The 27,327-nt window shown below is 30.4% G+C and overlaps 1 protein-coding gene across 1 annotated transcript; it reads right to left on the bottom strand.

Annotated features, from left to right (window-relative positions):
* LOC132605958 (MLO-like protein 6) lies at nt 1–10,213 on the bottom strand. Its single transcript, XM_060319243.1, has 15 exons — nt 9,794–10,213; nt 9,624–9,681; nt 9,160–9,419; nt 7,013–7,129; nt 6,819–6,879; nt 6,611–6,699; nt 4,339–4,413; nt 4,121–4,215; nt 3,964–4,013; nt 3,537–3,577; nt 2,946–3,119; nt 1,535–1,570; nt 1,296–1,363; nt 1,123–1,183; nt 1–682 (listed from the first exon to the last, which is right to left on the bottom strand). The coding sequence occupies exons 1-15, from the start codon at nt 9,914–9,916 to the stop codon at nt 179–181; spliced, it is 1,812 nt and encodes a 603-aa protein (XP_060175226.1). The 5' UTR covers nt 9,917–10,213; the 3' UTR covers nt 1–178.
* Nucleotides 10,214–27,327: the final 17,114 nt, after the last annotated feature.

The raw sequence follows: 27,327 nt of genomic DNA, 5'->3' as shown, positions 1-27,327 counted from the left end.
TTGTAAACCGAAATTCAATGCCTTATTTGCATTTAGCAGAATTCTCAGATCCATTTCTCGATCCCCTAATTGCAGAGATTTACACCGTGCATCAATTGTACAATGCTGCAATTAGAATCAAATTTACATGTCATCATTATCTTAAATCAATAAAATAATCTAGAATGTGCCTTCTAAATCATTTATATACTTCTTGTTCTTTCTCAAATGAAAACTCTCTTGATCCAACAATAGTAATCTCATGTTGTTCGCAATCCTCTTGTACTGACAAAGGAACCACTTGTGACGAGCTAGGTCCAATAACTTCTGACGAGTCATGTTCCAACTGACCAAGTTGAATTTTGTGCATGTAGGACGACGATAAGCCATCATGAGCCTCTTGGTAAAACGGGAAGGTTGAAGGCGAGCCCACCTTGTTCATCTCCCAATGATCAACCTCGTAGTTCGATCTATGAGGCGAGTTCTGTGGGCTCCCCATATCGCTTCTGTAGTGAGCTGCACCCAATAAATGCACTGGTGACATGGCATGATGAGAAGGTGTCCCCGGCCTACTTGACATTGGTGTCACTGTATTAGAATGCTTGCTTTGATCCTTAACATGTTTTTTTGCTGTGTGGTGCCAATTCTTCAATGTTGTTGCTACTCTTTCATTGAAGATGGTTGATTTCATGTTTGATCCCATCTGCGCTCACAATTATACAAAAGTACATTTGAGTATTTTTGCTTCAAATTAAGTATATAAAAATACAACACTCATAACTTGATAAATTACCCGTTCTTTCCTGAAAAAAAAACTTAAATTCTAAGGAATTTACACTTTTATGCACTAGTAACGTAAAATAACTTTTACATTATAGAATCACTAGAGAAAATAACTACAGATAACCTCACATAAGAGTTAGGATTTTTAGTAATTCATGAAAAATAAGGCGAATTACCTGCTACAACATATTAAAATGCATTAATAATTTGAAATTTCTTTCTCCCAGCATATATAAGTTAATGATATGCTTAATATCTTCTTTGGATAATATTTCAGCAGTTAATTGTTTAAGCAGTACTGGCATAATTTGCATATTCAAGATCTACATGATAATTCTAAAATTGTAATCAGTTAATTACCTGTGTTACAAGGGCATAAAGAGGAAGAGTGACATAACTGCATAGAATCTGAATGAGAACCCTGTTCATCATACACACCATTATAATATGTTAATGCTTGGATTAAAGAGGAGACAAGAAATTAAATTTAAAAAAAAACTAGCTTATGATAAATGAGTATTAGTAATTCTTACCCCATAGTTATTCTGATGACGATATTCTCAGGATGGTCGTGGTAACAAGATTTCAACTCGAACTGATACTGGTAACATTACCACATGAAAAGAAAAAAAAGAAAAAAAAAGGTTTCAACTTTGGTCTCTTTTAGTTGTAAAATTTCAATTTCTTTTTCGAAAATTGTCCTTAAAAAGTATTGCAATGGTAATGGCAAAATTGCAGTGGTAATGGCAAAAAGTTGGCGCATAGTGCTTACCCAAGTCCAAGCAAAGAAGGCCAATTGGAAAGCATTCTGCATTTTTTCAAGAAAAATGTAAACAAAATCCATTAAGATGTGTTATAGGAGATCTAAATTGATAACTAGGGAATGAAAAATGTAATCAAGTTATATACACTGAAAAAGTAAATGTTTTTTTATATTATAAAAGATAATTTAACTGGTTATAGCAATTTTTACTCTATTTTTCAAGTTATAATCATATCATATTTGTTATAAATTACCTCTTATTGAAGATTACTTACCTGATTGTGTAAAACATTATTTCATCTGCTTTAGTTTATGTGTCTTATAACCTGTTTGGCCAAACTTATTTTTCCCCCAAAAGTACTTATTTTTTCAATAAGTGCTTATTTTAAAAAAGGTAAAGTGTTTGGCCAAGCTTTAGGGAGAAAATAAGTACTTTTGGGAAGTAGCAAAAACAACTTTTTAGAAACAAAAAAAAATAGTTTTTGCCCAAGAATACTTTTTTGAAAAGTACTTTTGAGAAAAATACATATAGAAACACTTTTTAAAAGTTTGACCAAACACTAATTGCTGCTTAAAAGTACTTTTTAAATTAATTGGCCAAACACAAACTGCTTTTGGCCAAAAGTTTTTTTTGAAAAAGTATTTTTAAAAATAAACTGTTTTTAGAAGCTGACCAAACAGGCTTATTCTCTTTTTAGTCTACTTAGAAGGAATATCAGTTTCTATATTTAGTAACTCGTTAGTTCCGACATTATATGTGACATAATTAGAACTACATGATTCGAGAACATTTTGACTCCTTATATATATCTTTAATTTAAGATCATAAGATTCAAAACTCTCTCTTGCATTCTTAAACTTTGTGTCTTGATCAAATTACTACACAAAATGAAGCAAAGGGACTAGTATATATACACCAGGGGTGGCAAAATCTCATAAGATCATAACTCGCCCAATCTATTTAGGTTTGGGCGGATTAATACTCGTTCTTATTTTATTAACTCAACCCATTTTGACTCGCTTAATCAACCCATTTAAGAATTTAGCTGATATGCAATCCAGATTGACCCATGAGAAACTTCTCTAAATATTTTTAAAAAGACTTTTTTTTTTAATTTGATATGTTATATATAGTCATAGTATAACGAAAAAAGTTTTATTAGGTACTCAAACAGATCATAAGAAAACAAACAAAGAATTTAAGATTTTGTAAGAATTGAATGAGTTGGGTTATGCCTGATTTGTAGCCTATTTCAAATCAACCCATTTTAGCCTAAATAACTTTTGAATGGGTCAATTTAGCCCATTTTAACATGCCTAAGTTCAGAACAACCCGCTTATTTAACACCTCTAATATACACTATCAATCCACATAATTTAACCTCAAATGAAATAAAATCAAGATCGGTTAATCAATTACCTGAAAGAGGACAAAGTTAATGAGAAAAAGAACGAGATGAGGACGGTTGAACCAAAAAAGGTGATCCCCTAGCTGAACCACAGGTACACCCTTCACTACTTCTCCTTTTTCTGAAATCCTTAGCCCCATCTTTGTTATTATCACTTGTAGCTTTGTCCCTACTAACAATATCACCTGCATTGTAATCAATCGGGATAATTACCTTTCTGACCCACTCTAAAAAAATAATAATCGACAAATGTATATGTTTTGTATATTAAGGATGAATATATACATTATATACATATTGTATACATAAATAGACATAATCAATGTATATATTCGGAATATTTTGCTAGTGTCCAAATTAATTTGGGCCGATATGCAAAAAGTGAAAAGATCCCTCTTTAATTGTCATTGCCACACCTTAGATTTATATCATCTATTGTTTATGAATGAGACTATATATATTCTTCGTAGACCCAAAGAAAATGAAACAAATAAATAAATGTAAACTTTGAATTGATATATGATGTGAAAAAAGATAATGGAATGTCCACATGCACAAAGTCAATTAAAAGATGTATACTTGTGAACTACTACAGCACTTACAATCAAGGGGATGAATGGTAGCCAGAGATGGGAATACCAGCCTGTCCAGTAATAATAATGAAATTTGTTAGTCAAACATAATATCAAAGCAATGATACGATCGATGTTGCGTGATAATTAAAGAGTACTATTTCAAGAGTTTTAAGGTCTATATACTAATAATATATTATTAGAAGTATTTACTTAATCAGGTTACTTATAAGATAATTAAAAGTTATTTTTTACAATAAGAAATCGGTAACATGGTGTTCGAAAAAACCGAAATGATATATATTTCACTTGAGAAAGTATGTGCTATTACAAGTTAAATTACATGGACTGTTTGAGAGTTTAAAATTAAAAATTCCATTCTTAAGCATATACTAAAACAATTGAGTTGGTTACATAATACAACGATGAACATATTTGTGGAGTAGTTTGTATTTACCATGAGTATTGAAGAGTAAGAACAGCACAGCGAGAAACCACATTGGGGGGCTGAGAAAAGCATAATAAAAGATTAGCATAAGATTAATTATTAATGTAGGCTAAATCAGGTCAAATATTATGTTCACAAATTAAAATTGAAAGGTAAATTAAATAACCTGATTCCTACGACCACTTTGAAATCTTCTTCAAGTGATCGTTTGATGTACTTCCTGAAATCGAATTTTTGGTGGCTTTGAGGTGCCAAATGCGCCTGATAATATTACATTAAATTATTATTTACATTTGAATTTAATAATTATAACAATAACTAAACGCATATCTAATTTAGTTTTTTTTTTCATGCATGAAATTAAAAAAATGAAGATGAAGTTACCGCGATAAATCCATGCCTTAGTGTTAAGTAATCAACTTTTGGGACAGATCTTACGAATTGCCTGAAGAAACAAACCTGCAAAAAAGGCCAAGCTAAAATTATTTTAAAAATAAGAAGATGGAATATTCAGCTTATTTTCTTGTTTTAAAGTTTGAGGAGCAACCAGAAATGAAATGGACTTTTACTCAGTATGGCCGTCCATAATAGCCCAAAAATGTATATGTTTTTATTTTGATGTATATATACTTGTAATACACGCAACTAGTATATATTTATTATATATATGACTAGCTATTGTAATTATTTTTGTTGAAAAGCCAAAATGTGTAAGTTGCCCGATAAGAAAAAGAAAAGCCATCAAGACATTCGACTTGCCAGTCAAACACAACGTGAGGTTGACTAAAACTAAACATAAACGAAGAGCTCATAATTTATGTTTCAATTTCAAGAGTAAATATAAGAAGTGTAGATAGTTAATCAGATGTGAACATCACCAAAGATTTCTTATTAGAAATTTCAACCAAAAAATAAAATGTGTAATAAAATGTTACACAATACGTACCTCTACTATGTAAATTATTGTTATTTTGAAGTCAAAAGTCAAACTAATTGCTTTTAGAAAAAGTCAGATAATTGAAAAGGTAATTATTCATTCAACGATCTTTGGCTATATATGTAACGTTATACTCTTTCTTTCCACATTTGTAAGTTTCTTTAACGGAAAAGGGCCAAAATTACCCTTGAACTTTGAAAAATAGTTCATTCATACTCTTCGTTATATTTTAGGGCCAATTATACCCTTACAGTTATACTATGGGGTCAATTATACCCTTATGTCTAACGGCTGTCACGTGGCATCATCTCAGCCCTTCAAAATTATTTTATCCTCAAATAATTTTTTATCCACTAAAATAACTCAAAACGACCCGAATTTTTTTTTCAGCAAAAATAATACGAAATTATTTTTATATTTTTTCTGGAAAAATAATTCGGTATTATTTTTGTTGGAAAAAAAAATCGGGTCGTTTTGAGTTATTTTAGTGGGTAAAAAATTATTTGAGGATACAATAATTTTGAAGGGCTGAGATGATGCCACGTGGCAGCCGTTAGACATAAGGGTATAATTGACCCCATAGTATAACTGTAAGGGTATAATTGGCCCTAAAGTATAACGAAGGGTATGAATAAATTATTTTTCAAAGTTCAGGGGTAATTTTGGCCCTTTTCCGTTTCTTTAATAACCAAACCTCCAAAGATTAGGGGAAAAGTCTGTATTTGGCATTTATTAATTCTTGACCTTTTTTTTTTTTCACATCGATCAAGGCCAGAGAATGGAGTGATAATAAACAATTTCTTTATTAGTAGGAATAGTAAGATAATAAACGGTTTCATCGTGCAGTAATCAGTTAGGTCGACATACACTTAAGAACAAAGTGTCATTAAACATAATATAGTACTTATTTTGGTACATTATGCATCAATGATCGAGCTTTATATAATTGACAATTATTAGACTTAGACAAAAAATATTCTGAAATGGTATTTTTGTTTTTACTTAATTGAATATAAAGTCTATTTTTCGCATATTTTATTGCTTTTCTAGCAAAGAAGTTGCAGCAATAATTCAATGACATTTCTAGGACGTGAACAGTATTGTACTATAGATATATTTATAATGCATGTCGCATCAATTTGAATAATCTTAACCATTTGCGATTTTGTTGACCTAATTTTAATATACATGAAGGGTCCTTCTTGATTTTGTGTTATTCTTTCCACTTATTTGCATTATCATTGTATTTTAACTTATTATTATAACAAGCGGCATAACTTATTATTATAACAAGCGGCATGCCTTACTTTTCAGTTTTCATAATACTCATCCACTTATTATGCCAGTTATTAATTGTTATTCCATCCGTCCCAATTTAATTATCTTACTTAATTTCTTTTTTGATTTGTTCTAAAAAGAGTGTCTCTCTCCATATTAGGTATGTTTTTTAATTTCAACATTCTAATGGCAAGTTTAAGACCAAAAGATTCGAAGGACTACACACATTTTTAATTTAAGACCGCAAAATTAAAAAATATGTCTTTATTTTTTAAACTCTGTGCTTATTCAAACTAAAATTTTTAATTGAGACGGAGGGAGATTTTAGATGATCTCACAATATAAACCATCTTTTACACGATCATTATGTAAGAAGTGAAACTATGGAAAAAAGCAAAATAAATAAATAAATTATGGAGATTAATTAAGAAATATGCTTACAATCCAAAGTAGGACAGGATTTTTGGTCCAAAAGCTCAAGTGCCTTCTCCCAAATGATGTTTCTCTGGTAAACCGAAACCTCTCAGGATCTGTCACGTACGTAAGTTATATCAATGTTAGATTAATGACGTCTTCTAGAATCTTTTAATTTTCTAAATTTTTTCTATATTCATGAATGAATGTTAAAAAGAGTTTGAGTTATCTTTACCGTGAGAAAATTGGTATTCAGCTGTTTTGGCTTCATTTTCCCATGACTTCCAATTTCTCATCTGAAAAAACAGAAGAAATACGAAAAAATATTAAACAAAGTCAGAACGAAAATGTATAACAACTTTGAAAGAGATGCTAATTCCTAAAGGCTTAAAAAAACAAAACAAACAAAATCGGTGTCAAATAAAGTACCTTAGCTCTTCCCAAAGCCAAAGTGGTAATACAGAAGAGAACGTGAAAAACAGCCAGCACAAATATGAAAATGTGTAATTGATGAATGCCATCAGAAGACACAAATGGTACTTTTCCCTGCAACAATATCAAAAAAACGTTTAACAAAACAATCCTACTATTAAATTGAGGAATTAATATAACTTAACTTGTAATAGCAAGTTATTTACTATTTTTATCGGGTAGTCACCAAGTAATGTTTATCATAGAAATTTATCTTCAATTATCTTAAAAGTAACTGGAAGTGTTTGAACTTATGTGATGGTGTTTGATTTGATACGGAATTTAATCAAAAGAAAAAAAAACTTATGATCTGAATAAGCCATAAATATTTGTGTGGCTATAAATCAGATCTCATCAAAGGTAAAATAGATATTCTAAAGCTAAACTGCCATTTAATCTATAAAAATGTCATTTTCTTAACACTGAACAATAAGGGCCTGTTTGGAAAGCCACCCAGGTAATTGGAATTGGGTGTAATTACACAGTTTGGCCTGTTTGTTTGACCAAGTAATTACACAGTTAGGTGGGAATTGGGTGTAATTGACAGGGTGTAATTACACTCTCCAATTCTCAAGGGGAGGCTGAGAATTGGGTGTAATTACACCCTGCAATTACATGGTTACTTTTTAGTTTGTTTATTTTTTACTTTAATTTATTTTTATTTTTAATTTATTTTTAATTTCTATTATTTTAATTTTTTTGATTTTTTATTTCTATTATTTTTAATTTTAATTTTTAATTATTTTGATTTTTTAAATGTATTTTTATTTTTATATTATTTATTTTTCGTTTTCTTTCTTCTCATTTCCAACCTTTACTTCTTGTGGTTTCATGTAATTGCTCGTATTTTTTATTTTTTCATTTAGCATAACCGTGTTATTATTCTAATATTTGAAATTACACCTCTTAATATTGGAAAGAATGAATCATTAACAAACTTGACATATAACAAGTGACGTTATTAAAGTAGAATTTCATTGTGAATGAGGTTATAGACTTATATTTTTCCTTTCTTTTGAATTATTTACTTAAGTTACGTTGGAACTTACTTATGTAATGTTGGAAATTTGACATAAAAGTATTCTATTGAGCTTTTTCTTTTTCTTTTGAATTTAGGTTATATTTCCAAATTTAAGTTATTTGCTTTCACATTGCATGTTGTGTACTTTTCACTTACCTTTGATGGATTTTTTATGTCAAACATTTGAATAATGTTATGGCATTATATTTCTTAATATTATTTTTTTGTCAAACATCCAATCCATGACGTTCTCACAAAAAAAGTCTTCTTTTAAGTTTTATAATTAATTAAAATTAAATATTAATTTGAAAAATATATATCAATTATTTTTTACAATATTAGTTACAAATATATGATTATTAATTAATATATTTTCAAGAAACAATGTGCTATTAAATAACTAATTTAATATCATTTATAAAGGCAATATTTTTTAAATATTAATTTTAAATTTTTTATAATTAAATTTTATTTTTAAATTAAATTGACTGTGTAATTACCTTTGTGCAACCAAACAGCACGCTTGTAATTACACTGTAATTACGTTATGACAAACAAACAGGTCATTATAATTACACTATTGTGTAATTACTAGGCTATGTAATTACTACCCTAGTAATTACACCAATTCCAATTACCAGTGGCTTTCCAAACAGGCCCTAAGAAAAGAGTGTCAACATAAATTTGGAGGGAGTATATGCAAAATCTTTTTGATACTATCGTTTAAATTTATTTATTTGTCCTCGTGAATAATTTATTTATCTTTCCTCGTGAATAATTTGATATGCTTGATCTTTCAAGATTCCCCTCTTTGTCACCCTCCTCCTTGCCCCCAGAAGTTTGAAGGAGCTTTCCACGAAGTCTTATATGTTTAAATTGTTCAAAACTGGTAACTACAATATAATATGAAAATTAATGAAAAGAAATTATGATGATGTTTGATTTGGTACAGAATTTAAAAAAGAAATAAAAAATTTTAAAACTTATAATTCAAAATAAGTCATATATAGGTATTGTGGGGTTATAAAAAAAGATCTCATTAAAGGTAACTAGAATTAATGAAAAGAAATTAAATAATTCATGCCTTGGCTGCACATTTGTCCTCCCCACCAGCAGCCAACATTCGCCGAACGCCGCCACCGGCAGCTTCCATAAGAAGTCTCCTGCGGTGTTGCTCCGATGAGTCATCTGGAATTTCTTCAGCTTTAGTTATAGTTATATTTTTTTCTTTTTGCTTACTACATGGATGCCATGAATTTCCAATTTTTTCTGATACACATATGTTGGAAATTGGACTTTGTCCTACTGTTAGCAACAATGATATGAATCCCAGCAGCATAAGCTCTGTACCAAGTAAAAACATAAAAAAAGAATTATTGTTAACAATAAAAATTAGCTTAAAATGGTTACGACAGTGACAGATCCAATCATGAGTTCACAAATTCGGAAAAAACTTAACGGAAGTTTGTGAATAAATGATGGTTTGATGATGAGCAAGAAATATCTGATTCAAATACTATAATATAGGTTAAAATTTAAGAAAAGAACCTGCTTTGATCTTTTCAAGTGATTCATACAAGGCACTTTTATTTTTAGACTTCAACCACTGCAATCAGAAAAACAAAAAGAAGAAGAGAGAATTAAGAACTCATAAAGATGTGTTTTTTTTTTTTTTTTTTGCTTTCTGAAACATTGCATGGCAAACTACTGTATCGTACCTTTCCAATGAAGTGGATAATATGCTCAATCACAATTGAAATTGCAACCAACACAAAACAAACTACGGCAACCGCCCATGTCGGTGTTTCCTCCAACGATCTTCCATCACCACCACCAGCCATCTAATTTTGCTTCGTTGTCGTCGTAGTTGTCTCTAAAGAACCACTCAAACTTCTTCCTCAATATATATATATAGCTTTAGAAAGTAGTTATAAGAGTGAAATGATTAAAAAAAAAAAATGAGCTGTCTTTGGTGAAATAATCCAAGAGAATAAATGCTTGGAATTAATTGCAGTGACCTAAGAGAGTAATTAAAAAATGAGAGTATTAGGTGGTTCAATTGCTAGGAATTAATGGCAGTGACATAAGAGAAAAGTGCAAGGAAGAGAATAATACTAGGAATGAGTATAAGGGAACAATAATGGTTCAATCAAATTAAATGACAATTTTTATAGTACTTAAGTGTTTGTGGAGAGGAAGAGGCAAATAATAAGGCAATGGAAAGACAAAATGAGGTGGATAACTTTTTCGACTAATAATTGCGCGTGAGAAAATTACAAAGATGGAAAGGAAAGGATGGCTGACGACTCACTTTATGCAAGCGACAGAAATTAATAGTTATTAATTATTTGACTTAATCAAACCATATGGAGAAGTATACTATTTTCGGACTATTTTGATGTCCAACCATATGCTGGATATGAAATACTGCTCAATATAATACTTATTTAGTAATCATGTATATCTGGGGCGGACCCAGCACGTTGGGTAGGGGCAATTACCCCTAACTTCGAAAAAAAATCATATTACTATTATATATAAAGGAGAATAAAAGAACTTTTGTAGTTTTCACAAAATTTTCTCAAAAAATATTAAACTTTTCAATTAATTACTTTTAGGTTTTAATCTTATTTTTTAAAATCAAATTTACTTTTTGTTCTTATGGTCTACTTTTTAAAAACTGTCGAACATTCTGCCTTATTTACCTTTTTCTATCAGGTATCCGGTATCCATTGGAGCTCGCTAATCCAGATTCGTGTAGCATAGAGCCCAATCGGGGGATCTCTCCCTACCAAGAATTTTTTCATACCCAGGCTCGACCCCGAAACCCCTGGTTAAGAGAGGAACAACTCTATCTGCTGTACTTTATTTTCCCTGTTATATTTTTCTATTGATCTTATCTATTAACCTAAAAAATAGTCATTTCTTCGCTAGATATTCTTGCTTCTTGTTGCTCTTTGTTTTCTTCGTTTTCATTTGTTGCTTATTATAAATTTTTACATGTAAGTATTTCTTTTACTTTATATTTATACTTTAATGAGCTCATATGTGTTTACCAAGATTAGTACAAAAATGATTTCAGATAGTTTTAAAAATTATTAAATGATGCCATATAATGTTAAAATAAAGACAATATTATCAGTTAAGATCGGGTTATCTTTAAAATCTCTTGTTTAGTTAACTAAAATTAATCTTTTAAACACAAAATGAGTTTGAAGTAGGGCAGAATTAGAGTGTCAGCTACCGATTTGATCGGATTCAGTAGCACTTTGGTCCAAATTCTGTATTTGTCTTAAAAGTTCATTAAATATGTACAAGTTATTAATTTAGAACTAAATAACTTAAAAAATTAGGATTCGAAACTCATATATTTCAAATTATGGATCCGCATTAATTTGAAGTAAATAATTTCATTAAAATGAAAGTTAAGATATTAAAGGAGTGAAATGAAAGTTTTTCTTTTATATATTGAAAATATACTTATTTGAAGTTTAATTATTACCAACATAAATTATATTTCCTTAATTAAAATATTACTTTTTATATCTGGAGTTGGATCTGGGCTTAGCACGGGCCTGGTGAAACTAGTGTATATATACATAGGCGAAACTCATAAGCGGCCGTCTAAATTTATCCACATATTCCTTATAACCACCTCAACTAACGATTGTTCCAATTTGATATCTAAGAAGTACATATTTAAACCTATTAAGCACCTTTTGTAGATATGGCAAAGTGTGTTTAATACACACAAAATAGGCGCGTGGAAGACATTATTTTGCCTATTTTTCCATTTTTTGGTGACAGCTTTGCAATTAATAGCACCAGCAAACATGACAGCTTTGCAATTAATAGCGCCAACAAACATGACAGATTTGCAATTAATAGCACCAACAGATTAGAAAGAAGTAATGCTGATAATGAAATTGAAGGACATAAAAATCTAGTTGATTGAGAAGTGAATCTACAGTTGTCCCAAGTCACACTCAAGAAATTGAATTGCTTCTTCTTCTTCGTTTGCTTCACAGCCCACGCCGCCGCCGCCGTCGCCACAAGGTCACGCCGGCGATTTTTACGGGGTCCGTAATAGTGGCTCCACAGATGCGCCCTCAATATTCGTCCCAAATTCTTTGGCCCTCACGCCGGCTTTTCTGCATTTTTATCGCATCTTGTTCATCATTTTATGTTTCAAGTTCTTTTCAATTTTATTTTTGCTTATCCTTGTTGTTTTCTTGGGTGGTAACTCTCTTTGTCGTGAGATTTTGATCATGTTCGATTACTTAAAAAAAAAAAAAAAAAACAAACAAAAGGCCTCCTAGTATTTTTGCAGTTTGATCCTTTCACGCAATAATTTAGTTCGTGAAACCTAATAATGTTTTTTTTTTGTGCTAGTTTGGTTCAATTTTTTGTTGTGCTACAAAAGTCGCGGATTTGTATATATATAGACACACACATATATATAAACTATATAGAAGCATGGGTTTGCACTCATGTTTCGTCGTCCGTCCATCATTAAAAAAAATAAAAAGTGTGGGCTTCATACTAAACACTAACTAATATTAAAAAAAAAAAAATGGAACCCATCATCTCCAAACTCACAGAAAAAAAGTGGACCCCATATTAATAAAATCAAGAAATATATAAAATAAAATAAAAAGTGAATCTCATATTAAAAAAATAAACAATGTAAAAAAAAAAAGTGCATCCTATATTAAAAAATCAAACAATATTCATGTAATTTCTAAAGTATCTCATTAAATCAATAATGATGGATTCATTGTCACATGCGTATTAACCCATTAGTGGGACCAATGAAATTATTGTACAACAACATACTTAAAATACTTATATATTAAAATAAGATAGAATTTAATAACTTTTTTATTTTTTCCTTACTCTAATAAATGTGAAAGAGATTAATGTCATAAAAGAAAAAATAATATTAAATGGAGATCAAATAATTAATAAGGTAAATTAGTGAAATTCTAATTCTAATTGACGTTTTCTTAAAAACCCGTGCAAAAGACAACATGACAAGTAAAATGAGTTAAATAAAAAATATTTACCAAAAATTATAAAATAGCAGTTCTTCATTTAAATAGAAAATCAAATTTTTACTTTGTTTCATTCTAAACATGTAAAATTAATATAATAATTAGAATTAGAATTATCCAAATCAAATTTTGATAAAAAAAATAATAGGTATTGTTTAGGCCCAATCTATATACATTAACAATAGAATATTTTACACCTTTAAATTAATCGAATTAAAATTCAAAGTACCAACTGATGCTTAAATATTGCTATTGTTTTATAAGCAAGATCGTCATCCGTCCTTTGATCCTACTTTTTTATTTAAGGGCAAAAAAATCATTTGTGGTCCCACCCACTTTTCTATTTAAGAGCAAAAAAATAACATTTTATACTTTATATTACTAACTCTTCTAGAAAGTAGATAGAAATACTTTATTATATTTCTATTTTTCTACTATATAGAAGCATCGGTTTACCCATGCTTCGTCGTCAGTCACTTTAAAAAAAAAAAGGTGGATCACATACTAAAAACGCCAAGCAATATTAAAAAAAAAAAAAAAAAAAAAAAGTGAACCCCACCCTCTCCAAACTCATGAAAAAAAAAATTAGATCTCATATTAAAAAAACAAGCAATCTGAAATCTAATCTAAATATTTAATTGTTGTATTTGTTATTCCGCCATTCCATTTATTTGTTATGTTTACTAAAATAAATATACTTAAAATATTTATATTTTAAAATAAGATAGAATTTAATTATTTTTTCATTTTTATTCTTACTCTAATAAATGTGAAAAGAGATTAATATCAAATGGAGATCAAATAATGAATAAGGTAAATTAGTCAAATTATAATTCTAATTCACGTTTCCTTAAAAAATCATGCAAAAGACAACATGACAAGTAAAATGAGCTAAACCAAGAATATTTATCAAAAATTAAAAAATAGCATTTTTTTGTTTAAATAGAAAATTAATTTCTACTTTGTTTCGTTTTAAACATGTAAAATTAATTTAATAATTTGAATTAGAATTATCTAAATCAAAATTTGATAAAAAATAATAAGTATTTTACACCTTTAAATTAATCGAATTAAAATTGAAAGTATAAACTGATGCTTAAATATTGCTATTGTTTTATCTCAAAAAGAGGAAAATAGTTTTCTTTTAAACAAGTCTTCTCTTTTAAAAAGTATTAATAAATTTTCATAGCAAACACGTATATAATAAAGTTTTAGATACGGAGCACAAACTACAATGTTATATTAATCGTGTTTTGAACATAGTATATATATATATATATATATATATATATATATATATATATATATATATATCCATAAAAACAATACAAACTTATGTATGTATATATATGTTACACCCCGTAGTTTCCGTTCGTTGGGTATAAGCTATTCAATTGTAGACATCGGAGTTATTGTCAAGAAGATGCAAGATCATAGGTGCTCATTTTACGATTACAAGAGTCCGAGTTCGCGTAGCAGGTTATAGAATGATTGGAAAACCAGTAAACTAAGGAGGTTAAGCTTCTGAGGCTTTGAAGGAAAGTTGGGCAAGGTTTGGTACGGAGGTTTTGATCCAACCGGGAGAAAGAATATCTTTTAGTATAGTTAGTGTTTTAAAGTGGAACGAAAGTCTAAAGTGGATTTCGCGAAGTCTAGTTTCCAACGCAACAAACCGCCCCTCAATCGGACATCGGGGGTAAGGAGATATGGACGTTGCAAGTTGGGCTGGCAGACCAGGAAAATAGTCTGTGCGAACGCGCCAGGGGGTGGCGCGAACGCGCAGAAGGCCAAGGGTCAACACAACGCGAACGCGCCACCACGAGGCTCGAACGCGCTGGGAAATTTTGAAGACCAGGTTCGGGATGAAGGTTATATGATAAGAATGTAATAACAACCTATATATGACATTTGGAGACCATATGAGGTGAATTAGTTCATATGGCGCTTGATGAAAAGCCTTCGTTACTGTAAGCTAGGTGGGGCCCACACGCGCGGGGTTTTATAAGGGACATATGAAGAGATATATGGATAGTACATGGAAAGTTGAGCAAGTCCTAAGAAGGACCCTTAAGCCAAATATGAGTGTAGGCCCTCCAAAAGGATGATTTAAGGAAACGTTTTCAGGTGATCCGACTTGGAGGGGCCGTAACGACATTATAGGTTTGGAATTTGGAAAAACACAAAGAATTAAAGTTATAGATAATTGAATTAGTTTTCCAACCGTAGGTCGTGGGCCCTCACACGATATCAGGATCAAGAGTTATGACCATTTTACCGAACGAACATCCAGTCAGAAAATTTAGACCTGCGCGAACTCGCCCAAAGGGGGCGCGATCGCGCTGAAGGTTTTTTATGTCGGTTCAGGCAGAACCTGAACCGTTATAAAAAGGGGGTTATCCCCCATTTTTCAGCCAAACACACATAAAAACATCCCAAACACTCTAGAAAATTCCCCAACCTTCCCACACCCACTTTTTAGCCCAAACCAGATATAATTTCCAAATTCCAGTCCGGGTAGCGTATAGTTATTGGTGCAGAATCGTATAGCGGTGCATTGTGGCCTAAACTTAAGGTGGAAAAGTGAAGATACAATATTATTAACGGGAGAAAGGTATGAATCTCTTCCTATTTATGGTGATACTGGTTTATTTACAACGATAGAACGGTTAAATGGCTATATGGTAAGTCGATTAGTTATGGAAAGTTGGAAAACAGCGTGTGGGCTATTTTTGGGATATGTTGATATGGAAAATGATATTATTGATGTTGGTATTGTTGTTGTGTTATAGTTGATGAACTGAGAATTCGGGCTAGACACATAAACAGGGGAGATGCTGCCCGATTTTCGATAGAATATAAAATAGTTTAAATTGAAACTTGGGATAAGTGTGTGATAAGAAGACTTACATTAGTGTGAATCCTCTCGAATGTGGATTTACGAGCTCGGGCAGATAAACATAGACAATAGGAGGTCGAGCAGGTATGTTAAGGCTCGTCCCTTTCTTTCAAAGGCATGATTCCTATGTTATGACTTCATAAATGCTTTCATATCTTCCTGGTTTTCAAAAGTTAAATGTCTATGATTTCAAGGCATGATTCCTTTCCCGATAATCCGTAAATGTTTTCCAAAACGTCCGTATTTTTCCACAACAATGGTTTATGATTTTGTAAGCTTTTATGACTACAACAATGGACATGTTTTTGTAATGACAACGATGACGTCAAAGATGAGAATATGTCTATGATGATTATGATGAGAAGGGTTTCATGTTTGAAAGTCTCAAGTTGTGGATTCAATATGAATATGAGAATATTGAGCTAGTTTTTGATCCTCCATTTTATTCCTTGATAATGACTCTGCTTTCTAAAGACTTCAAAGTCTATGAATTGATGTCTTATGAGATTTATGAACTTATTCTATATTTTGCCCCTTGATGTTATTTTTCATTGATAGTTTCACCTTATAATAATTGTTCCTTCAAGGTGAGACAAAGCGACCATGATTATTCCATAATGTAATCGGAGGTTACCGACCTTACGTCACTCCGATAGAGACATAACTTTCTTTGGGCTCTCCTGCATGCTGCTTATATGATATATGTATATGTAAATGGGGAATATGGAAAAAAAGGGTGAGCGTTATATACGCGTAACCACCTGATCAGTTGGCGTGACATGATATCATCCCGGACGCGGGATATATGGGGTTGAATGGAGCGGAGCCGACGCCTCGGCAATATGATATGTTCTATTTTCTATGTGTATGAAAAAGAAAAGTTTTTCGAAAGAAAGCTAGCATGCATGGCACCCGCCCTAAAAGACACTCATCTGTACAGGTTACCCTCTTATCTCATGATATGCTCTATATTTCCATTCTGTTGTTATTCATGCTCTATGTTACTATTCATGCCTTACATACTCGGTACATTACTCATACTGACGTCCCTTCTTGCGGACGCTGTGTTCATGCCCACAGGTAGACGGGGAGACGGTACAGATCCCTAGGAGTCTTGTCAGCAGCTTTGCAGAAACACTCCACTACTCCGGAGTTGCCGCTTATTGGTACTTCCTTTTGTGTACATGTTTTGGGGCATGGCGGGGTCCTGTCCCGTCTTAATGTTCAGTATTCCAGATAGAGGCTCGTAGATACATATGTGTGGGTAATAGACGTCTCATGATCACCTCCGTGTATATTTTTGTATATCACTTTTGACACCTTGAGAGCTTATGCACATATGCATGTTTTTGTGAAAATATTTAGCGACCATTTCACCGCAAGTATGTTGGGAATTATAATTGCACAGGTTGAGCAATAGATAGTATGATAAAGGGTGCTCGGTAGCTAATACTGGGTACATGTCATGGCCCTCTTGTTGGGTCGTGACAATATATATATATATATATATATTATCACTATCCAAACACAACTACATATACATAGATACACTATAATCCAAAGTGTTGGGCCTGTGCACAGCACAGGCATAGGCCATCTAGTATATATATATATGTATGTATATCTGTATGTGTGTATATGTATATATGTACATGTATATGTATATGATATATTTTAAAAGGATCCCTCAAATAATTGCAAAAGTAGTTCAGTTGATAGGAGTGCTCACTGGTCACCACCCGAAATTAAATCTCGGCTCCAATACAATTTTTTTTTTGCGCTTATATACTTGTATAATTCTCCATTGCTACGCTATTAGTGACCGGTCCGACATGGTATTATCCCTCAGTTGTCATTAAAAATTTCATTGCCGTGTATATTAAAATAATGATGTCCCCGCCGTCTTAAAATCCTGGATCCGCCTCTGATGTATATGCAAATTTCTTAATTTGACTCTCTTAATAACGTGGAGTACGAGTTAGTAATGGACTATGGTAATGAACGTAAATTTCAAGTATTTAGATTATAGGGAAAAGGGTCAAATATACCCCTCTACTTTGTTTTATTAGTTAAATATATCCTCCGTTAGTGAAAGTTAACAAAAATATCCCTCACGTCTTCAAACTTTACACTTATGCCCCTATTTGGATGAAAATCCCCAAATCCTTTCAAATTATCCAATTTTAAAAAAATTACCCACTTTTTTGTTGACCCATCCCGCTCGACCCGCCTATCATCATCATCAAGCTCTAGCTTCATCTTCTTTCATGGAGAAAAAAGGAAAAAAACAAGAACACACTCAAATGATAAAATCTCAAAACTCACCTCAAATTTCATCTTTAAATCCAACTCCAAATCTTGGTGAAGCCAATACTTGGAGTCTATCCAGGACAAGTTGAAATTGAATCGTGTTCTTTAATGATTCAGATATTTTAAAATCCCGTTCGAGTATTTTTCTTTTTCTTTCTTAATAAATAAGGTAAAAAGGTTTACAAAATCCTGTATACACAAATTCTGCTGTGCAGAAGCTTCAATTTTCCTGCTGATGTCTAGGACACATAGGAAAGTAAACAAGAAGTTGAAAACATTATTGAAAATCTATGACAGAAAGGCCATATAAGATGTTGTATCATCACAAATGAAGCATAAATCAAGAAATTTAGCTACACAGACACACCCAAGAGACTTCTTAACCTATTATTCGTGAAGCTACAATACAAATGGTACCAAATAGATCTTGATAATGCATATTTTACCTGATATGCGGAAATTATCTTGATAATATGAACACTATGAAATATTTTACTCAATCTACTGATATATCAGTGATGTTCTAATGATGTCACCAACATTTTTATTTGTCACTTCACAACAATATCATAACAACAAGCGACTGCATGCACCGCCCCCAAGTACTGGTTGCACTAAGATTTAGAGTTAGATTTAAAAAATAAATTTGAGGTGAGTTTTGGGATTTATCATTTGAGTGTGTTCTTGCTTTTTTTTTTTCTCCATGAAAGAAGATGAAGCTAGAACTTGATGATGATGATAGGCGGGTCGGGCGGGGCGGGCCAACAAAAAATGTGGGTAATTTTTTTGAAATTGGGTAATTTGAAAGGATTTGGGGATTTTCATCCAAATAAGAGCATAAGTGTGAAGTTTAGACGGCAGAGATATTTTTGTTAACTTTCACCAACGAAGGATATATTTAACTAATAAAACAAAGTAGAGGGATATATTTGACCCTTTTCCCTAGATTATATATGTGTAATTTTCGTAAGTTGTGTGTACCAGTTAATTTGTTATAATAGTTTAATTACTCTCTATGTCTCAATTTATGTGATACTATTTGTTTTTGAGAGTCAAACAAGAAAACCTTTGATCGGAATTTATTTTATGCCCTTTAAATAATTAAATTGTTAATTATTGTGACTTAAATATTTTTACGTAATTTCTAAATATGTAAAAAAAAATTTAAAAAATTTAAAGATTGTATGTCCGAATTCACAGTCAAAACAAAAAAGTATGACTCTCGAATCCGAACTGTATCACATATATTGAGACAAATACAGTATTATTTTTTTGGATTGACAATTACTAATACTTATTTTACAGATTACCTATAATTATTTATAAGTAACATGATATGACTTTATCAAACTATATGTCGTACCCCTCCGGATGTAGTAATCTCCCTGTCCCAATATATGTGGCACAGTTAGTATTTTTTAGGGTTAAAATTTTCAATTTTGATCACAAAATTGGTCATGGAATCTCTTAATTTTTTGAAATAAAATTTACGTATTTGAAAACTATATAAAAGTACTATAAGTTACAATAATTGATAATTCAAAATATTTAATTATAAGACATGAAAAAATTACGGTCAAATAAAGGTTTGTTATTGACTTTCGAAATCCGAAAGGTACCGTGTAAATTAGAACAAAATGTGTATTATTTTCAGGCTATTTTAATGTCCAAACATTATAATTACTTTTCGTTGTTAATTAGCATATAATTAGGTTAGGTAAGTACCGCTCAATCTAATTTTTTAGTCATAATATGCAGATATCTTTGACTATCTTAATAACGTGATTTGATGAAAGTGAAAACATATTTAATTTTATATATGAGTTAGTTATGGACTATGGAAATGAATGTATTTTTCAAGTATTTTAGATTATATATACGATGGTGTAAAAATATTTTATGTTACCTATATAATCTAACATATTATAACGCTTTAACTATTATTATTCTAGTCTAGACTAACAATTGCTAATATATATCTCAGATGTACGTATAATAACTTTGTAAGTAACATAATTTGTTTAATATTTTTTCGTCTGCTAGTAGCATAGATCTTGATACTCCGGTTCAAAAAAAAAAAAAAGATCTTGATACTAATATTTACTACTCCCTCCGTCCCAATTTGTTTGAAGGTTGATCAGTCTGGGGAGTCAAATAATTTTTTGCTTGACTTAATTTTAAACGTAGATTTTTCGAGTATTTTATAATAAAGTTTACATATTTGAAAACTACATAAAAATACGCTGTATAATCAATAATTTACAATATATAAAAAGAGTTGAAGAAAATCATAATAAAAAAAAAAACTGTTTGACTCTCCAAACTGATCAACCTTCAAACAATTGGAGTACGGAAGAATTAGTATAGAAGGAAATGTCAAAATTTGGCTCGAATCTTTTGAAATTGCTCAATTTTGGCATCCATTACACTTTGGTCATTCCTTCTTTTGCCGGTAGCAAATCATGCCATTAGGATCTCCGAAGTCGGATGGACTCCACATGTTCAATTTTTTCAAGAAAAATACTTCAAATTTACTCATCAATTTTAACTATGATCTAAAATTACCCTTAGGCTAGAGCTCTACTAGGACAAAAACAAGACTATTTTCATTAGTACGGGAAATATTAGATTAAAAGTTTAACGAAATGTAAAATTGCTCAATTTCAAATAGTATTGGAACAAATTTGATACTTTGACCAACTTCAGAATAAACTTAGTACTTATCATAACGAATGCAATTCTTGAGGTGCCTTCTAACCTAATTCATAATCTTCTTGTTTGAGCTTTTTAAACATGGTTTTTCCACTTATAAAATTTTCCTCAAATTTCTTTTTGCCTAAATGGGGATTCTTTTCAGTATGAATTTTTTAAATGTACTTTAATTTAGACAACCTTTTGTCACACTAGAATTCTGATAATATACAAAAATATTTTGAGTACTATTAATTTATTATCACATATCATCTTGGTTGACAATTTCTTTAACGAAAACATTAGACGAATTCCCATTTATTACAATCTATCTTTTAAAAAATGACACACTTTTGAAAATATATTTTACCCCTTTGATAAGACTGGAATTTCCGTTATTATTCCCCCAGATTAACCTGTTTTCGAAGAATAATAATTAGCAGCCGTTGGATCTAGCCATTTACCAAGCAAAGACCACAAATAATCTTTATTCCAGGCCAACGTATATTATTGACTTAGAAGGCTTGATTAAGACATAATATATAGGATGAAAGATGGAAACTGGATTAAACTACTCATATTTTAATAAAATAAGGGTTCATTTCACACATTTTTTTTCTCTTTTCACAGAATATACAAATAAAAAATTGCAGTATACAGCCAACAGGAGAAAAATGGTTAGAATGCTGACTCGTATGAGTATATATTGTGTATTTAAATACTGGTGAAAATCTTGTCGTTGACTACGTATTGAGTTTTTGACCGTATATTATTCATACAAGGAACTCTGATTCAACTAAATAGAGTATATTAGTTAATTGGGTTTTTTTTTGTCGAAAAAACTTATTTTATTTTTGCAGGTAGAATATCTAACCCTGTTGAATTTAGCAGAGTCTATTTAATGCACATTTAAATTTTATATAATTCTAGTAACTTTGACTTAACGACTATTTGATAGCTTTTATATAGGGATTACTACATAGCATAACTAACATTACTACATATTTATATTTAGTAGCTATAGTTTAAAATAATTACATTCCATAACTAATAATTATATGTTAAATATATCTTATAGCTATATATATATACAAAGTAAAATACCCCATCATCACATTATTCACTTCCAACCCAATTCTCCCATCTCTCTCCCGTTCCCCCACCCAAGCTATGTCGCCGACCACCAAGATCTGCTCTGCCGCCGAGGAAATGGTATCAGCTGGACCTTTTTCAACCCATCAAGATGCCGTTCATGCTGCCAGCCATATCTGGTTCAACAAGGTTACTTATATTAATACTGCCCAATTTCCACTTTACAGATGTTAATTACTAATTGATTTATATCAATTGAATTGATCAAGCTGATGTAAATGGGTGGCTTCAAGCTTTTGCTGCTCATCCACAAATTGGTCAAATCCCTTCCCAAAATCACAAAACCCCTACGACCACCACGACTTTCTCCGACCACAGTGAGCTTTTAAGATCAGATTTGGTCAGATCTTGACCGGATCTGACCGGATATACACCAGATCTGAAAAATCACCTTTCTTTTTCAGTGTATTCATTAATTTTTTAGCATACAATTCATTGTATTCATTAATTTTTTCGTTGTATTTGTTGTATATTTACTGTGTATACAATGTTTTTCGCTTGTTTTTGTTAATTTTTTGGTGTATCTATGTTGTATACAGTTTTTTTTCGCCTGTATCTGTTGTATACATATCGGAAAATATGATGCATTTGTGTAATTATTGGTGTATATGCATTAAGTTTTTTACTTGTTGTATTCATGAATAAAATAAGCCAATTTATGAATACAGATAATTATTTCATGAATACATTGGGAAAAAATTATTTTAGTCATGAATACAGCGAAAATAAAAATTGAATACAGACAAAAAAAATGAATACAGTAAACAAAAAAGTAGCTACGAGCTGTAAATAAGCAAAATATTGCTATGCCAGATTTTTAACCCTTAAAATGTAGTCATTTATGAAATTTTCCCTTTTATATATCCCTCAGACACTGATGTGACAGAGAGAGTAAATAATACACAATCTATCCGGGCTTGCTCTATTTCTTCCCTTTGTATTATTCATCGACTCTCTTGTTAGCTAGCTATTATGCCAAGCGAAGTTGTAAAATTAATCAAATTGATCATTAGTTCCTCTTTTCTAATAAAATTTAAGTTTAGGCACACCTCTATAACCATACTAAATTGTGTTATATCAAAAAATAAAGCATTCAAATACATCCGAATAAATATATATTTTATGCAGAAAACTATAGATATTGAATATTTAAAATAGGAAAAAGGTTCAAATATACTCCTATATTATGTACAATATAGAACAAAATATACTTTCCGTTAAAAAATGATCTATTTGTACCCCTGTCATTACACAAGTAGCTCGATATACTCTTTTTGGCTAATGAAAGTGAAATAGTTAATCTTAGAATTATTTTTTTGATATTTTTGTTAAAAGGAAAGCCATACATGAATTTAATTAAACCAATAATAGCGATCGAGACCGACGAGTTTATTGGTTTAATACCGATCGAGAGAACCAAAATTTCAAATATTAACGATAAGGTTTTGTCAATTTTTCAGACCGATGAGTTTCAGAGAAATTAAGAATGCTATATATCCTTATTGATGTTTTGGCAATAGTGGTAGTATTTTTAGTCAATGATTGGATTTATACTGATTAAACTTTGATCAATCTCGACATAAATTTTCACCGTTTTAAGTCAACGATTGGATTCATACTGATTAAATTGATCAATCTCGACATAAATTTTCACCAATTGTTCTTTTTTGGACAACTATTTAGTAAATGATCCTATTTTTTTTTTTTTTTTTTTTTTTTTTTTTTTGTAATTTATCAATCTTTTAGGCTACGGTTTAAAAATCTCTTTTGAGCAAACTGAAAATGGTATGAGAAAACATTACAATATATCTAAAATTTTGTAAGTGTATTCAATCTTTACGCGTATTCAATCTTTACGCGACAATCTAATGTCTTTTGAGAAATATATGAGTAAATATTAGATCCAAGTGTAATATTATTTGAAAAGATAATTACACAAATTTTAAAAATATAAACAAAATCTAAATAATAACCTAAAAAGAGGACATTTGTGTAAATCAACAATTGTGCGGTGGTTGAGATGAAGCCTTAGGAGATACTTCGAAGTTGTAATAATAGGAGGTTGGGGCAAGAAAATATGTATCTATTTATTAAAAAGGTGAAAATAATTATATTTGTAAACTTTTAAAAATTGACTGAGAGCCTGTTTGGCCTATCAGCTAAAAACTGCTTATTTTGAGAAGTATTTTTTTTAAAATACTTTTAAAAAAAGTACTTTTGATGAGAAGCAGTCTGTGTTTGCCTAATTCATTTGAAAAGTGCTTTTGACTGCTTTTAATAAGCAGATTGTGTTTTGATAATCTTCTTAAAAAAATGCTTTTGAGTGTTAAATTACGAAACAGGACAATTATCAATGGACGTTTACTATCAAGATTATTTTATTGAAAAATTATTTGGGATATCTATTATGAAAGGTTTTAATTAAGTTTTTACTTTTATTTAGTTAAAATTTAAAAGTACATATTAAAATTTTCAATTAATATAATACATATGTAAATTTTCTTAAAAATAAATATTGATATAATATCAACACGATGATTTAATATACTTAAAATTTTACAACCAAAATAAACTTCAAAATCATTCCACTGATTATAAAAGTCTATTACATACGTGAAAGCTAACTTTATACTACGTAAAATAAAACAAAAAATTATTAGTTAAAAATTAATGTATTAAGGGAAAATGAGCTAAAAGGGTTCTTTGAGAGTGGAATGAAGAATAGGGGATTTCTATTTCTTTTTCCTTTTCTTTTGTTATAAACATTTAATTAGGGGTTAATTATGAAGAGATGGGGTTGAATTAAAATATTTGTAAACTTAGGGTAAAAAATTAAAAGATCAAAAACTTTTAACAAAACCCAAAATCCCATCCATTAAAATATTTGTAAACTTAGGGTAAATAATTAAACGGAAAAGGGCCAAAATTACCTCTGAACTTTGAAAAATAGTTCATCCATACCCTTCGTTATACTTTAGGGTCAATTATACCCTTACCGTTATACTATGGGGTCAATTATACCCTTATGTCTAACTGCTGCCACGTGGCATCATCCCAGCCCTTCAAAATTATTTTACCCTCAAATAATTTTTTACCCACTAAAATAACTCAACTCGACCCGATTTTATTTTCCAGCCCAAACTAATACGGATTTTTTTTTTTGCTGGAAAAATTATCCGTATTAGTTTTGTTGGAAAAAAAAAATCGGGTCGGGTTGAGTTATTTTAGTGGGTAAAAAATTATTTGAGGGTAAAATAATTTTGAAGGGCTGGGATGATGCCACGTGACAGCAATTAGACATAAGGGTATAATTGACCCCATAGTATAACTGTAAGAGTATAATTGACCCTAAAGTATAACGAAAGATATGAATGAACTATTTTTCAAAGTTCAGGGGTAATTTTGGCCCTTTTCCGAAAATTAAAAGATCAAAAACTTTTAACAAAACTCAAAAAGTTGCTTACAATAAACAACAAAAAGTTGTTTCGACAACTCCTAGTTGCTTACAACAGAACTCCAATTCTTGTGAAAACTTAGCAAACAATCGATTGTTGCTTAAGCAAATAGTAGTTGTTTATGTTAAACAACACGAAGTTGTTTATGAAACTGTTGGTTGTTTACATTAGAACTTATCGAACGGGTCATTGGATGTTCAATTGTTATCAAATGAATACGTTGATTTCAAATATTCATATAATCAAACAACATTGATTTCATTATCACCAGATTAGTAAGCTATTGTTAAACTATTGGTAGAGTCAATCAATTTTGCGATCAATTGTGATATTATTAATAAGTTGGGTTTAATCACTCATTGGACGACTCGTTTGATATTTAATTGTTATCAAGTGAATACGTTGACGTTCAAATATTCATATAATCAAACAACATTGATTCCATTATCACTAGATCAATAAGTTATTGTTAAACTATTAGTAGAGTCAATCAATTTTGCGATCAATTGTGATATTATTAATAAGTTGGGTTTAACCACTCATTGGACGACTCGTTTGACATTTAATTGTTATCAAGTGAATACGTTGATGTTCAAATATTCATATAATCAAACAACATTCATTCCATTATCACTAGATCAGTAAGTTATTGTTAAATTATTAGTATAGTCAATCAATTTTGCGATCAATTATGATATTATTAATAAGTTGGGTTTAATAACTCATTGAACGATTCGTTTGATATTTAATTGTTATCAAGTCAATAAGTTGATGTTCTAATATTCATATAATCAAACAACATTGATTCCATTATCACCGGATAAGTAAATTTTTGTTTAAACTATTAGTATAGTCAATCAATTGATGATAAAATTAATAAGTTGGATTTAATCACTCATCAAATGACTAGTTTTTACAAGAAACAAGGTTTTTATATTAGTTAATTTTCATTTGTGATCAATCAATTAATTTCCAATTGAGTTCATGTATAAGCAATAATGAGTTGCTTAAACAACTTCGTGTTGTTTATTATAAGCAATCTTTATTTATTTAAACAACTACTAGTTGTTTACCTAGTTTTAATGAGATACAAGGTTATTGTATAAGCCACAAGGAGTTGCTTGAACAACTTCTTGTTGTTTATTATCAGCAACAAGTGTTTGTTACTGCAACAAACAATTGTTTATTAACTTTTCCGGCGAAGTGGAGTTGCCTGAATAATAATGTTGTTATTATAAGCAACAATTATTTTTTTAAATTTCTTTTTTAACGAGAAATGATTTATAGTATAAATAGTTAGATATTTTCTGAAACAACCAGTATTTGTTTAGGCAACTAATAGTTGCTTGCGTATTTTTTAAGAGAAAAACGTACAGGTTTTTTTTTTTTTTTTGGTAAAAAGTGCTTTTATTTTTGGGTTTTGTGTAAATTAAAAAAACTTAGGGGTTTTTGTGTAAATTAAAAAAACTTAGGGAGATAGAGTCCCTTTTACCTAATTTTTAGAACTTGAGTCCTAAATTCTTAAATAAATAACTCAAAAGACTCTTTTAATTTCATGCCCCATGTATTAATGAGGGATATACTTGGTAATCAATCAATATATATATAACAAAGCTAGCATAGACAATCCTATGTGGCACCTCTCTATGGCCTCCATTGCCATTTATCTTTTTTCTCAATTTTTTGACATTTTC

Source organism: Lycium barbarum, chromosome 8 (assembly GCF_019175385.1).
Source record: "Lycium barbarum isolate Lr01 chromosome 8, ASM1917538v2, whole genome shotgun sequence".
NCBI classification, from domain to species: Eukaryota; Viridiplantae; Streptophyta; class Magnoliopsida; order Solanales; family Solanaceae; genus Lycium; species Lycium barbarum.
Note: the sequence above shows the minus strand (reverse complement) of the source record. Positions and strands in the feature narration are given on the sequence as shown.

Bases quoted from the DNA above. Each gene is read 5' to 3' on its own strand.
- LOC132605958 (XM_060319243.1), bottom strand. From the start codon at position 9,916: ATGGCTGGTGGTGGTGATGGAAGATCGTTGGAGGAAACACCGACATGG. The intron at 9,682-9,793 runs GTACGATACAGT...TTCTGATTGCAG, and splicing joins TTATCCACTTCATTGGAAAG to TGGTTGAAGTCTAAAAATAA. The intron at 1,184-1,295 runs GTAAGAATTACT...TATGATGAACAG, and splicing joins GTCATCAGAATAACTATGGG to GGTTCTCATTCAGATTCTAT.